Consider the following 14,150-nt stretch of genomic DNA (forward strand, 5'->3'; position numbering starts at 1 on the left):
GTGCGGATGTTCTTCCTGGGCGTTCTTGGCTTTGCTGTCTACGGAAATGAGGCACTGCACTTCAGCTGCGACCCCGATCGCCGAGAACTCAACCTGTACTGCTACAACCAGTTCAGACCCATAACACCTCAGGTAGGACCAGACTTAACTAAAGGTGCTACTAAATTACACAGAGATGTACGGGTACAACCTAAACTATGCTAAAATAAGATGCCCTAAACTACCTTTTAGAGGAAATGTTTGCAGACTTTAACTTCTCTGTATCAGCAAATATGCTGATGGGTAAGTAACAAAATAAATTGTAATATAGAATTGCCAAAAATACGTTTGAAGTACAGACAGTGATGTCATTTCATACTTTGTCCACCAGAGTGCACTGACAAGTTTATGTCTAGACCAGTGTTTCCCACCTATGATCATGAGCTAGGGGTAAAGACCAGAAGAATGACATCATGGATACAAACGGCCAAAATGAGTTTCCTCCGAAGAGTGTCTGGACCTAGCCTTAGAGATAGGGGGAGGAGCTTGGACATCCGAAGAGAGCTCGGAGTAGAGCTGCTGCTCCTTTGCATGGTTCAGGATCCTCCTGGGTGCCTAATGTTAGAGGTGTTCCAGGCACGTCCAACTGGTGGGAAGCCTCGAAACACACTGGAGAGATTAAATATCTCATCTGGCTTGGGAACGCCTCAGGAGGTGCTGGAAGTTGTTGCGAGGGAGAGGGGCATCTGGAGTACTTTGCTCAGTAGGACTGACCCTGCATCATTGTTGATCAGTCAATTTGATAACAGCTGATCGGATCAGCGGAGGAGCAGCTGCTGCAGAGTCAAGTGAAAGCAAACTTTTAGACCCAGCGCATTGAACAGTTAGGTTTCACTTTCACTGCGGCTAAAATTCTGCTTCCCCGTCTTTAACCGAACAGCTCTCCTACAGAACAGTCCAGCTCCAAAAATAGGAAATCAGTTCATGGCGGCAGATGTTATCGTGATGGGCCACCACAAATAAATGAATGTGTGGGAAACCCTCCTGGACTGTGTATTATCCCACTCATTCTGTTTTAGACCAACAATATTTGGTTAATTGGGAGTGTATGGTAGATGGAAAAGGTAAAGTCTGAATATTCTATCTGAAGAATTTTTAGGGACAAATTGTATCATGTCCAGTCGGAATAAAACATTTGCAATCAGAAAATAGTCACAGGCTGTGATCAGCACGACGGCTTTTCCAGTCTGGGTAGAAAATGCAATTTGGTCAAGGTGGAACATTTCAGCAATCATTGAACTCGACTGGGTTCCTGCCAGCCTCAGTTACCAAAGACAGAAATGCCATATTTTATTTACCTGCATCGTCTGGATGGCCAATTTAAAACCAATGTGTCAAGTGATGAAAAATAAATGGACAAATATCCTATTCCTTTATTTATCCTTGATCTGTCTCTCCCTGCTCAGTTTCTTTTCTTTTCTTTTTATACCTCCAATAACTTTTTACCTTTACTCACCCACTTACACCCAATATCCAATCCAGATTCCTCATTGTCTCCTTCCATTAACTTCTCTCACTCTCACCTTCCCTTCTTTCTGCCCTCTCCAGGTCTTTTGGGCGTTACAACTGGTAACAGTGCTGGTTCCTGGAGCGGTCTTCCACCTCTACGCAGCCTGTAAGAACATTGACCAGGAGGAGATCCTCGAACGACCGATCTACACCGTCTTCTACATCATTTCTGTTCTTCTACGCATCATTCTGGAAGTCATCGCTTTTTGGCTACAGAGCCACCTCTTTGGCTTCCAGGTCTGTACATTTCTAATAATATAACATCTGATGAACTTGATAGAATGTTTCTCCATGTAACAGTTATGAATTCAACCTTCCATTTTCAAGTTGCCTCTCATCATTTTGGTGACAAAGGGCATGACGATTCCCCTTACAACCTTCTACCCAGAATATTCCTTCAGTTCCTCCCGGCTAGTACCAAAGCTCTCCCCTGCCAGCCAGGAGATTTAACCTCCCAGCATTTCTAAAGTTGCCGAAGGTCCCTTTCCCAGGTCATAATACCTAGATCACCTCTAAAGATATGGGAATAGGGGACACCCTTACTAGGTGCCCGAATCACATCTCTTCATGCAAAGGAGCAATAGTGGATTCATATCATCAAGATCCTCAAAACAATGGACTTTGTGAGGCAAGCCGCCTCTTGGAGAAACCTGAATCAGTGCAGTTGTCAAGAGCCTGGTTTCATACCAAAAGTTAGGAAGTAGTTTCTCACCCAATGACCAATCTTTTCAAAAAGTTGCACCAGGGCAACATTTAAACATGGTGGATTAAACATCTAGTCAGTCAAATCAGTCCAATCAAGGTCAGCAAAGGAGGACCATTTGGCTCTGCTCCTGTTGACACTGAACAAAAGGAAGTTTGCAATGCATGTGGTCAACCCAAGAGGTGGATTGAAGAGTGCTGTTTGGGTCCACCAACGTATCCATGCATCCACCCTCTCTGGTGTCAATGAAACCAGCTCATGGTGTCAGGAAATGGCCAAGGCCTGGTCTTTAACATGGTTATTTTGCCAGCAGGATGATGTCCAAGATCACAGAAACTCTTCACATTTCAAGATGGTTCCAGGAACATGATAGTCATTTTCCTTCCATACCCTATACTACAACAAAAAGAGTGGTCGTGATGGTCCTACCCAGTACATGTAAGGTACTGTTAGCAAGTACTTAATCAGCCAGTCTCAATTCCATGGTGTCAAAAAAGAACCTTAACCATGATCTTTTCCTAATCCTCACCAAGTGGTTTTGTTGCTTAAACGTAACTGCTGACCCCCTGCGTCAAAATACAATACAAAAGGCTTGCCTCAGTGTCATGATTCCAGGGGCTTTAGCCCAAGGGTCATCATTCAGTATCATTCAGTGGTAAGACTGAGAATATTCTCTGGCAAAATTGCACAGTGCCATTAACATTTTAGAATTGGAAGTTCAGACAACCTTGAAAGTATTACCACCTCATGTTTCTCTTTTTTTCTCTCAGGTCCACCCGCTGTATATGTGTGATGCCAGTGCTTTGGAAAAGGTCTTTAATGTGACTAAGTGCATGGTGCCCGAACACTTTGAAAAAACCATCTTCCTCAGTGCCATGTACACCTTCACTGTGATCACCATACTTCTCTGTGTTGCTGAGATATTTGAGATACTCTGCCGACGGCTTGGCTATCTCAGCAACCAATGACACATACACACATGCATACATAAAATGACTAAGGGTGAAAATATATGACACTTATTCTGCCAGTTTTTATCGGGCTCTTGGTTAGCTACTGCTGGACTTTTATGAAGCAGGAAGCTGGCGTAAGAGCATAACCTCACCTGTGGTCCATCGTGAGTGAGTTGCACCAAGAAATCTGAGAATGTGCAACAATGTCATAGCTGGCTAGTCTGAAATATTCTCTAGGTGTTTTTTGCCCTTAACTATAGAGTGATCATCCCTAGTCGTATTTCAGATATCAGTGGGTCTGTACTGGCTGTGTCCAGGGGTCTTGTATGGACGTGATGGCCAGAGAATATGCACCTCTGACTCTGAACCGTTGGAGGATGGGAAAGAAAGATTTCTGTTTTTATTTTTTCCACAAGATGACTGAAGGACAGGCATCAACTTCAGGGTGCTACTAATACCTTTGACCATGGTTGAATTAGAGCACAAGGAAGGCGTAGTTTGTCATGAACTTGGTGGCCCATAACAGTTTGAGGGTCCCTCGACCCTGTTCTTGTTGTTGTACCAAGTTGTACCTCAGATCAGATACTCTTACAAAGAAACACTCTGGAAGCATCAGCTGCACACATTTTTGCCAAATGTTTAAGGGCCTGGAGTGCACTAAACACATCAAGGTTCATCGACCAAACTTGATGCACCTTTGTTGGGCTATGTTCCCTTATGGCATGCCAACAATGAACCTAAAAAGCTCTTTTTCAGGAGATTTCAGAAAGCTTTTATGAAAAGGTACAAAGTTTTAATGTAACATGCTAACAGCCAACAATGCAAATGTTTTAGCTACACACATAATTCTGTATGAAAGTGCAGATAAACACTATAGTCTCGCTTGTCTTCCTGGTGCTGATCAAACATGACAAGCAGATTATAGAGCTGGCAATGGATTATCACTCATGTCATTCTTAAGACACTGTGATCCAGTAACCTTACCCATGGGCCAGTGAACTGCAGGTGCCAGTGTTCCTGACACTTCCATGTGTGACAGTTATCGCTTCCAATATGTGTCTGTTATTGCTTCCAGCTGGTTCTGACCTTTACTTCCATCAACATGAGTGCCGCAACTTTGTTGTTGACTTTTTGATGGAGGTTGTCTGCCTTTTCAGATATGTGTTTCAGCTTGGCGGGTCTTAAACAACCTTCAGCTTGACTTGCTGTCTCAAAACAGGCCCCCCAACTCATGCACCAGAAAGGCTAAAATTATGATGCCATCACTAAAAATGGTATCACTCTTTGAGGGTAAAGCTCTCCCCATAGATAAAAAGCATTTAATGGGTTGATGTAATAGTCTAAAGATAATAATTAAACACTTTCTGGCTTTTATTTTGAAACTTTAAAGAAATTTATAGTCTGAAGAATCAGCGACTTACACAAAAATATTATTGAAATTTGGATATACAAATGTGTTGGAATGAAAACATATAAAATATTTAACAATTGTAAAAAAAAAAAAAAAAAAGCAATGTTTTTAAATGTCTGAAAAATGTATCAACTGCTACTAAGAAGAAATACTGCACAATTTTTGTGCTTAACGGATGTCCCAACATCCAAGGTGAGACTGAGGAGTTCTCAAATAGCAGTAGTTCTTAACAGACTTGGACAAAATCTGCATAAAAATTTGAAGTTTTTAGAGTTTCAAGGCCCTGTTGGTCTCATTTACAATATAATAACTTTTATTTTTATGGCTGAAATACGAAGCTAAGTGCTCATTCAGTCCAGATATATTTGAAACGATGGTTGATCTTTTGACCATGTCTGATTCCCAACCATCTCTCCTCATCAAGGGTGTCCTCTACCCCCCCACTCTCTTTACATTACCGTTTCCTAGCTTATAGTATTACACATAATACTTTATGTAACTGTGCCTTCGGCGTCACTGTCAGTGTATTTTGAAAAAGATTACCTCTCATGTTTTGTAATGTTTTTTTTAATCAGACATCCATCCAACTTTTGTTATGAAGTTTTCAGCAATCTGTTTATCATCTCAGGTACAAAATTGCATTACCAGACAAAAGTGGATCAAACCCTCATTTCAAATCCTTTTTAAACCCTTAAATAAGCTTTTCTGATACTGAGGGACCACTCCAGTTGATCCCAACCAACAGTACCAAAGGCCCAGTTGGACTAATAGGCTTTAAGAGGATTTGAAACAGGTATGTGACTCCTGTGGTTTGGGTTCGTCTGCGTTCTGGTATTTGTTTGTGGAGGATGGTTTTAAATTTTGCCTCTGAAAGTTCCTTCACCAAGACTAAGGCCTTGTTTATATTAATGTAATATAGCCCATAGAATCACACATCTGTACTGTTCGGGTCAGATAGAACAATGTGGCATGTTAACGAGATTGATATGATCTGGAGCCATTTGGTGGAAATGTAGCGCTGATACAAAATTGTCGTACTCTGGATCAGTCCTGGATATCTATCTCCGGTAACGTCACTCAATTCATTACGGGAAAAATGTTAAAAATACAAACTCACTTGATGTTAGGTCATCTTAGCAGGTTTTAAGAGAAAACTCAACCACATCTCTGAGTTTATCTCAAGGGGTTACCGCCTGGTCACACCAGTATTTAAAACAGTTCAAAGAAAATCAAGTCATCTCAATCTGTTCACCATAGTGTTGTGTACAAATCTTTTACGCTGCCTTTGAAGGCACAAATAAGTCTCGTGATAGGACTAGGTATAAGTACTCAATGAGGTATCGACCAAAATAACCCTCCAGTCAAACTACCCGTGCATTCTATCCTCTTTGTACACAGATATAGAAAAACTATTTGTACAGTGCTAATAGCATCTGCCAAAAAAGAAAGGTATCAAATTAAGTACTCTATTGGTATCAGTATTTTTTAGGGGTAATGGTACTGGTATCCTAATCAAAAAAACAAACAAGCCCTATCTCTTGAATAAAGTAAGTCACGGTTAGCCGCCAAGCTTGCTAGCTCACTAGCTTACAGTTAGGAAGCCAACTAGCACGCAGAGCTTAACTGTTGCTGGCCTGTTTGCAGCAGGCTAGCAGAATAAACAGCTAGCGTGCAATGGATGAACTAGCTGTGCCCCTTTCTGGTGTGACCAGGCCATTATGCTAATGCTATTAGCAACTGTAATCTTGACTAAGTGGGCCAGGAGCTAACCATTTACAATAGAAATACATGCTTAAACCCTCATAAGGTAACATTCGGCTCATTTGGCCAGGGTTCAGGTTTTATTTTTTGTTTTATAATAAAAGTTATAGACAGCCTTAAACCTGCGGGCTAGTCTTGGTAAAGAACTTTGTACATGGAGCTGTGGTTACCTGTCTTAGAATGACTGACTTATAAGCAAATGATGTATTCTGACAAATTTGACTCGTTGATAAGATTGGATTTTTTTCTTTTCTTTTTTTGTCTTAAACAGAACTTGACACACCCCCTGATTTTTTAAATAGTGCCACCAAATCCCAAAGTATTATTTTATGAACTTGACTGAGTTGTAAAATATCAACATTTCATTGGGTGTTCTGAGTTATTTGTGGTAGCATTTCTAAAATCAAGGCGTATCTTGAATATGTCAACTATGATGCATGGTACAGAACACTACACTGAAAATTCAACATGAATTTTTATATCTTTGATTTTTACTAATGTTGTTACAGGTTAGCTGTGAAAATGGACTCATTTCCTTTTTCATCAACTGTTGTCTGTCTCTGTATTGAACTCATTTTGTCCCTCACCACATGCCACTATGTCAAAGAAACAGAGGCACACTTTATGACCAACTCATACATATTGAAAGGAAACTGTCTCTCTGTTTGTCTGAATGCTTCTGTTCAGGTGACCAGTTATTCTCCTATTTGTTTTGTCTTGAGATGATTGATTAAAAATGTCCTACAATTGTCTTTGTTTCATTTTTGATTGAGTCATTGACTTGAGTTGGAAGTATCTACTATAAAAGGGTTTCAGAAGGAATTTACAAAAAGCAGTGATTACCTTGTTAAAACATTACATAAAATAATTTGACCAATTACTTTGTTTTTTTATATATTCATTTTTTTTAAAGTTTGTCTTACTCTAGCAACATATATTTCTATGGTGGAACTGTCAGCCCAGTAACAAAGTCCAAATGGTCTCTTGGATGAACTGAAATTTGATACAAAGGTTACTGATCCCCAGAGGATGATTCCTGCTGATGTTAAAGATTCCTTGATTTTTTAAGCATTACCACGTCACCTGAGCTGAATGCTATTATAAGCATGCATTAGCAGTACACTTGAGTTTTGGGTTAATAAACTAATTATTAAGTGGTGTAAATGGTCCCCCGCTGATGCTGTAGAAGATGAGATAAATGGATGGAGAGAGACTGAATCTTTGGGAAAACAGGAGAAAGTCATTAGGTACACGTCCACTGCTCGTCAGCAGTAAACACAGCACAGCCCCATTTTAACTGACAGCTCTCATAAATCAGATTACATTAATTCATATGGAGCTTTAAACAAAACAAGTCTGATAGACAGCAGAAAGGACAGAGTAGGTGAAAGGAAGGAGACTTCCAGACACATGCAACATGGTCTGTCTCTGGACACGTGGACTGAGCTCGTCATATGTACCACAGCATGTCCGCCTTCATCATGATGTTAAAACTGTGAGGACGCTGCAACAAGAGGGGAACAAATAAGCGACAAGATGGGACTTCAGACCTCATTTGTCTCCATGGATATGAATGGGCCCATCATGTTCTTGTCCCTGTAACTCATCTCGCAGTACATTTCTGAATGCTTCTTGGCATCGGCAGTTTCTGCTCAGACATGTTCAGGGTCTGCTGACGAACACAACACAGAGGGACGGTTCATATGCACAGGACACTTTGTCATTCATAATAAAATTGCAAATGTCCTTTTAAAATCTTTTTTCCTTTTCTTAGCTGGATGGAAACCAACTTTTACCTCTCTAAGACTTAAATTATAACAAACAATTATTTACAAATTATTTACACATTATTAAAATATCTTAGTCATATGTTTATTTTAAATTTTCTATTCTATATTTATGTTACTGAGTGATGCAGTGCTTTGCCTCATTTTTATTCCTCTTAATGTTTTTTGTATGTTTAACGTATGCACCAAGAAGCAAGTTCCTTGTAAGTGAAAACCTTTTCAGTGATAAACTCTTTTCTAATACTGATTTTAATTCTGAAATTGTGAATTTGGACAGCCCTTAACGCTAAAGCACTCCACAGGAAGTCTTCATGAGAAGGACGTCTGGATACAAGAAGACTTAATTACCACAAGGGGTTTTTAAAATAAATGTCCTCTGACTGTGCAACTGTCATAATCCAGATGAGAGAAAGATGTTAAAACATACAGGCTGTTAGGTACGGAAGACAAGAACGGCCATGTATTTTTTTTATTTTTTTTTTGTGCACTGTTATCTCATGATAACGACTTATTATTTTGCCCCGGCGTTTAATCAGACCGGCGTTTAATACGCAAAATGGGGTCAAACCCCCGGCGGCTATTTGCCACCGGGCGACTATTTGGAAATATACGGTATGTGACAATAATCATATGTGTATAATAATAGTAAAAGTGTGACTAATGATAACAGCAGCAGTAGGAGGCATCTAGCAGGACCACGGCAGCTCTTAGGCTGAAATCAAGACGATCACATTAACCAGTGCGCAATCATCAGATTTGACAATTATCACAGGAAAACAATCTTTGTTATATCGAGATAACGAAACAATAAGTCGTTATCATGAGAAAACAGCGCACCAAAAAAAAGAAATACGTGGCCGTTTTTGTCTTCCGTAGTTAGGGACATATCAAGCAGCAACCTCCAGGCTGAAAGATAATACCAAAACTGCAGTTCCTCTAACGTCCACTTGGGGCTGGCTCTAAGACCGAGCCAATACCCATCAGACCCCCATATTAAAATGTCCAACTTTACAGCAGAAATAAACATGTTTACAGCCTGGTACAAAAAACTGTTTGGTCTCTGTAGCTAATTTAAACATGCATGACAACTGTACAGGGCTGAATTCTTACATAACTCACCTGTTTACATTTCATGAAGGCTTAAAGTTACACATAATTAAGGATGGGCTGCTTTCAGTGACAGGCTGTCTGCCAGCAGTGTCTTTGGCTTCTCAGTCAGATCCACCCCTCACTCCTCCACAGCTCCACCCTCTCACCCAAATACAGTCACTTCTGGCTCCAAAAAACCAAGCTGGCAACAGACAAAATGCTGAACTTAAGGCTTCAAAACGACAGTCCACAACCCAATAGATGACAACATGGTTGCTACCATTCATAACCCAAAAAACTGGTTGTAGCTTCTCTGCCTACTTTTGGGATTAAAACTAGAATCAAACACCCTGTGGTTGTGTGACTCCGCCCACCAGTCCAGTGTCTCTGACAGTCTCCATCCATGTCAGTTGAAACATGGATGCTTCACACACAGAAGATCTATACAGTCAGCACAGTTTCAAGATTAGAGTCACTAATTCAGTATCTGACCAAATGTCTCCCCTTCTGTTCCTGAGATATGACGTTAAAACATGATGATGTCACAGTCAAACTGACCTTTGACCTTTTGACCGTCATTTTTTTATCCTGTTAGACATTTGTGTTTGTTATAATTAGCATAAGAATTCTTGCGGTTTGGCCAAAAACATAATTTGTGAGGTCACAGTGACCTTAACCTTTGACCTTCAACCACCAAATTCTAAACAGTTTATTATGGAGTCCAAGTGGATGTTTGTGTCAAATTTAAAGAAATTCCCTGAAGGTGTTGTTGAGATATCATGTTCACAAGAATGAGACAAATACAAGGTCACAGTGACCTTGACCTTTGACCATGGAAATGCCATCAGTTCATTGTTGAGTCCAAGTGAACATTTATTGTTGACGTTTGTGCCAAATTTTAGTGAATTCCTTTAAGGGGTACGTGAGATATCGTATGTACGAGAATGTGACAGGCAAGGTCACAGTGACCTTGGCCTTTGACCGTTGACTACTAAATTCTGAACAGTTCATTGTTGAGTCTAAGTGGATGTTTGTGCCAAATTTGAACCCAAAGTCACAGTGACTTTGACCTTTGCGCACCAAAATCTAATTGGTTCATCCTTCAGTCCAGGTGAATATTTATGCCAAATTTGAAATTAAAAAAAAAAACCTCATCATGTTCTTCAGATACAAGAATGGGATGGACGGATGGACAACTCAGAAACATTATGCCTCCCATCACGGCTATTGGCAGCACAGAGGAGTAAAAAAACAACAACAAAAGAGAAACAGGCATATAGAAGTTCTGGTGGGGCGAGGCCGACATCAGCTCAGCTCCGTTGATACCATCAGTGAAGGACGGGGCAAACACTGTGTGGTGGGAGCCAAAAAGTGCAAAAATGAATCACCAATGAGGTGGGTGGGCTTGGAGCAGAGTTTTCATCCATCCATCAGCTAATGGAGTCTCCCAAACTTCAGACCCAAACCCAACGTGTGTTTCCAAGCCTGGGTTCATGAGAAACTGGGCAGTGTGAACCCAAACGAACCACATACAAACATACAACAGTTTTTCCGCTCTGGTTTGGACCAAAGAAAACACTGGCGCCCAGCAGACAGGCCCAACTACAGTCCAAATCTGACAGGCTGTATTAAAGACCCAGAGAGCTGTCATACGCTCTTTTCTTTGTTGTGCCTCTCAGGTCGCAGGTTCACGCAGCCACAGACTAAATCCAACTGATCCAAGCTCTCAGTTTCACCACAGGCCATAAACTCTCCTAACTGTCTCAGATGAACTCTCTGCTCCAAGCCCACCCACTCTCTGGGAAATTTGCTCAGTTTGTAGTGTTCGTTGTGATCTGCCATGTACAGTTTGTCTTCCTTTTGTTTATTGAATATGTTTTGGCGTGTATGCCCGACTGCAAAGTCAACTGCAGGGCTCATGGTTTTAACTTGACCCCAGAGCTGAATATCCTGAGTGGAACTTTTGAATGGGTCTAATCCTGAGCGAGTCCACTTCTGTCTGACTCCAGTTTATTTTTTAACCTGTTCATAAATTAAATGGCTGTTTGTTTGTCAGGTCTGGCACTGCAATGATTTTTCCCCCTTAAAGCAGTCACACTCTTTTATGTCATTATTAGTTTGTTTGAAAGTACAAATGTATCCAAAGAATATTTCAAGAAATCTCTACCAGCGTTAGAAGTCTGCTTGAGACCTCCTGTCAAATTGTGAATTTGGACGGCCCCTGATGCTCAAGGACTACACAGGAAGTGGGAAGTCTAGCTGAGAGGACCTGATTAACACCGGGGATTTTCAAAATAAACGTCCTCTGACTGTCCAGCTTTTATAATCCAACTGTGCATTCCAATACCCATACCACCATACTATATAGTAGGCTACGCCAGAAAAAAATTACAATGTTTATAAGTCAGCATGCTTTTCTGGCCATTCTGACCCACAATCCACTGCACAGCGGACGATACATCACATCAACTGTCAAGTTGCACTGATCGATGACAACACATTCAGGTGACTGATGACCAGTCGATTAGTAATAACAGGCATATTAAGTGTTTAATTGAATATAATAATCATAAATAAAACCAACAACAAGAGGATATAGGTATTAAGTAACAATGACGGAGAAATGTATAGCCTATGTAATTTTACTATTGAGAATATAATATGTTAGAATCTACAGTGTATGCACTTAAATCTTATTGCAAAATAACAACTTCAACAGGCTGCATGCACGGTTGGCACATGAGCACAATTTTGAGATTAATTACAGGATATCTGACAGTCCTTGGACACATCATGTGCTAGACATGCTTCCATTAGAAAAAAATAGTCAAATCTGGGCTTTCATCAAAATCATTTTATTCTAAGTCTCATTTAAAATTTGGTCAAAAATAAAGTGTCTGCATGAACTAACCAGGATGCACGACAAGAGTGACAAATTAAGGATTTTTTTTAACTTCAGGATTTCATCTTCAACTTTTAACTTTCAAACATCAACCAGTGAGTTTTAAAAATCTAATGACTAATTGATGGTGGAGTGAGGGTCATGCATTTTCCCCCAGTCAGTCAGGGAGGCTCAAGGAAAAATATTTATAGCTTTACCGTAACTTGCACAATTCACAGGAATACAACATGCTGATGTTATTTGCACAAGCCTATGGCATTTTACATTGTGACAATGAGCCTAGGGGCTAGCTGAGTTTGTAGCTTTGGGGAGGGTCAAAAATAAATAAATAAATAAATAAATAAATAAAATAAAATAAAATAAAATAAAATGAAATAAAATGAAATGAAATGAAATGAAATTAAAACGAAGTCACAAACCAGCTACCTCTTTTCTCTGATAAATAAAAAACAGTTAAGATATCATTTTGTTTTTCACTGGTTCATATTGCTTCAGTTGAACATTTCAACACTATGGAAGCGTATTGCATTCACTTGAAACAAATAAAAAAAAAATCTGTTTTTTTGAGTAATTTTTTCTGTTTTTCGGTGTAATTTTTTTTCTGTTTTTCGTGGAGTTTTTTTGTTTGTTTTTCAGGGTAATTTTGTTTGTTTTTCCGAGTATATTTTTTTTCTGAGTTAAGAGAGCAATAGAACAACAGACGCTTTCATTCCTTTCTTGAGAGCTCGATATAATGGAAGTAAACATGACCCGCTTGTTTAGTTTAATCCAGTTTTACTTTGTTTTGGGTTTGAGACACTGGGAGATACTCTTGTTTTTAAGTCATATAGATGGTGTTATCATTAGTTTGTCGACTTTACGCAGGCACCTTACAAAACAAAGTAAAAAACAATTACTTAAAAAATTACTCAATAAAACAGATTTTTTTTTATTTGTCAAGTGAACGCAATACGCTTCCGTACAACACCTCCAGTGAACATGTGGAAAGACTCCTTGAAAAATACTTTAAAAAAATGAACTTTCATTTTTTTTCCTGTCTAAAGAGTAATTCAAACACATGGGGAAAAGATACTGACTGAAGTAGAATTATTTCATGTGTGAAAACGTTTTAACAAAAAACTCTCCAACTCCTCTTTTCCTGGATAAAAGATGCCCCACCTGAACCGCCGATGACGTCATCTGTCCCGGGTAGGCGGCTGCTCCTATTGGACATAGACGCGGAAGTGTGAGACACACTTGCTAACAACAAACAGGGAGCCTGTTCTTCACTGTCACTGATGTGTTTTTGCCTCCTGGGAGGATTTTACTGAGACATGGCTCTACCGCCTCAGCTCAAAGCCATCCAGCACCACCTGCGGACCGCACAGGAACATGAAAACCGGGACCCGGTCGTCGCTTACTACTGTAAGTGTTGTGTGTGATGGCTAATGTTAGCTGTAGCTACTGTTAGCATCCCAGCTTTGTTTACCTGAGCCGACAGCTGAGGGTGTGTTAGCTTAGCCTCTAACTTTTATTTAAACTACGACTTCATACATGAACTGGTGACACACAGCGACTGTATGATACAGTTAGCCAGCTAACTGCACCCCGGCTAATCACAGGGTTAGCATTGTTAGCCTTGAGAGTCCAAACTTCATTAGCTGGCTAACGTTTCTTCAACGTCATGACAACTGTGATTAATTGTGGATTTTCCAAAGTGTTACAGTCACTAGGAAGACATGTCTTATCTGTGGAGGCTCGTACAGGTTCTGTAGGGACTTTAACCTGTGGTGGAGGATTGTCACAGTGTGGTACTTTTGCTTTTACTCTGTACTTATTTCACCTCCAGAGTTAGCACAGCCACAGACAGAAGAATGTATCAGCAGCATCTGACTGATGTACATTTCTGGTCCAGCTTGTTTCTCGGTGTGTGTCAGTTCACACACTGTCATGAGTCTCCAGGTGTGGCTGGCTCAGCGGTGAAGAATGAGCTCCACCCCACTGCCCAGCGAGATCT

At 40.2% G+C, this 14,150-nt stretch overlaps 2 protein-coding genes across 3 annotated transcripts in view; both read left to right on the forward strand.

The window, feature by feature from the left end:
• Window positions 1-4,708, forward strand: part of gje1a (gap junction protein epsilon 1a) — a 5,586-nt gene extending 878 nt beyond the window's left edge. The window contains exons 2-4 of the mRNA XM_033648237.2: window positions 1-132; window positions 1,588-1,785; window positions 3,022-4,708. The exon at window positions 1-132 is cut by the window's left edge and continues 51 nt beyond it. Coding sequence (XP_033504128.1) covers window positions 1-132; window positions 1,588-1,785; window positions 3,022-3,219 — 528 coding nt within the window. The 3' untranslated portion in view covers window positions 3,220-4,708. The remainder of the gene's footprint in view (window positions 133-1,587; window positions 1,786-3,021) is intronic.
• Window positions 4,709-13,356: 8,648 nt separating this feature from the next.
• vta1 (vesicle (multivesicular body) trafficking 1) overlaps window positions 13,357-14,150 on the forward strand; it is a 102,729-nt gene continuing 101,935 nt past the window's right edge. The window contains exon 1 of one of the 2 annotated variants that reach the window (XM_033648922.2): window positions 13,357-13,558. In XM_033648922.2, the coding sequence (XP_033504813.1) occupies window positions 13,468-13,558 (91 nt within the window). In that variant the 5' untranslated portion in view covers window positions 13,357-13,467. The remainder of the gene's footprint in view (window positions 13,559-14,150) is intronic. The other variant, XM_033648921.2, reaches the window with a different exon arrangement.

The sequence above is a fragment of the Epinephelus lanceolatus genome, chromosome 13 (assembly GCF_041903045.1).
Source record: "Epinephelus lanceolatus isolate andai-2023 chromosome 13, ASM4190304v1, whole genome shotgun sequence".
Taxonomy (NCBI): Eukaryota; Metazoa; Chordata; class Actinopteri; order Perciformes; family Serranidae; genus Epinephelus; species Epinephelus lanceolatus.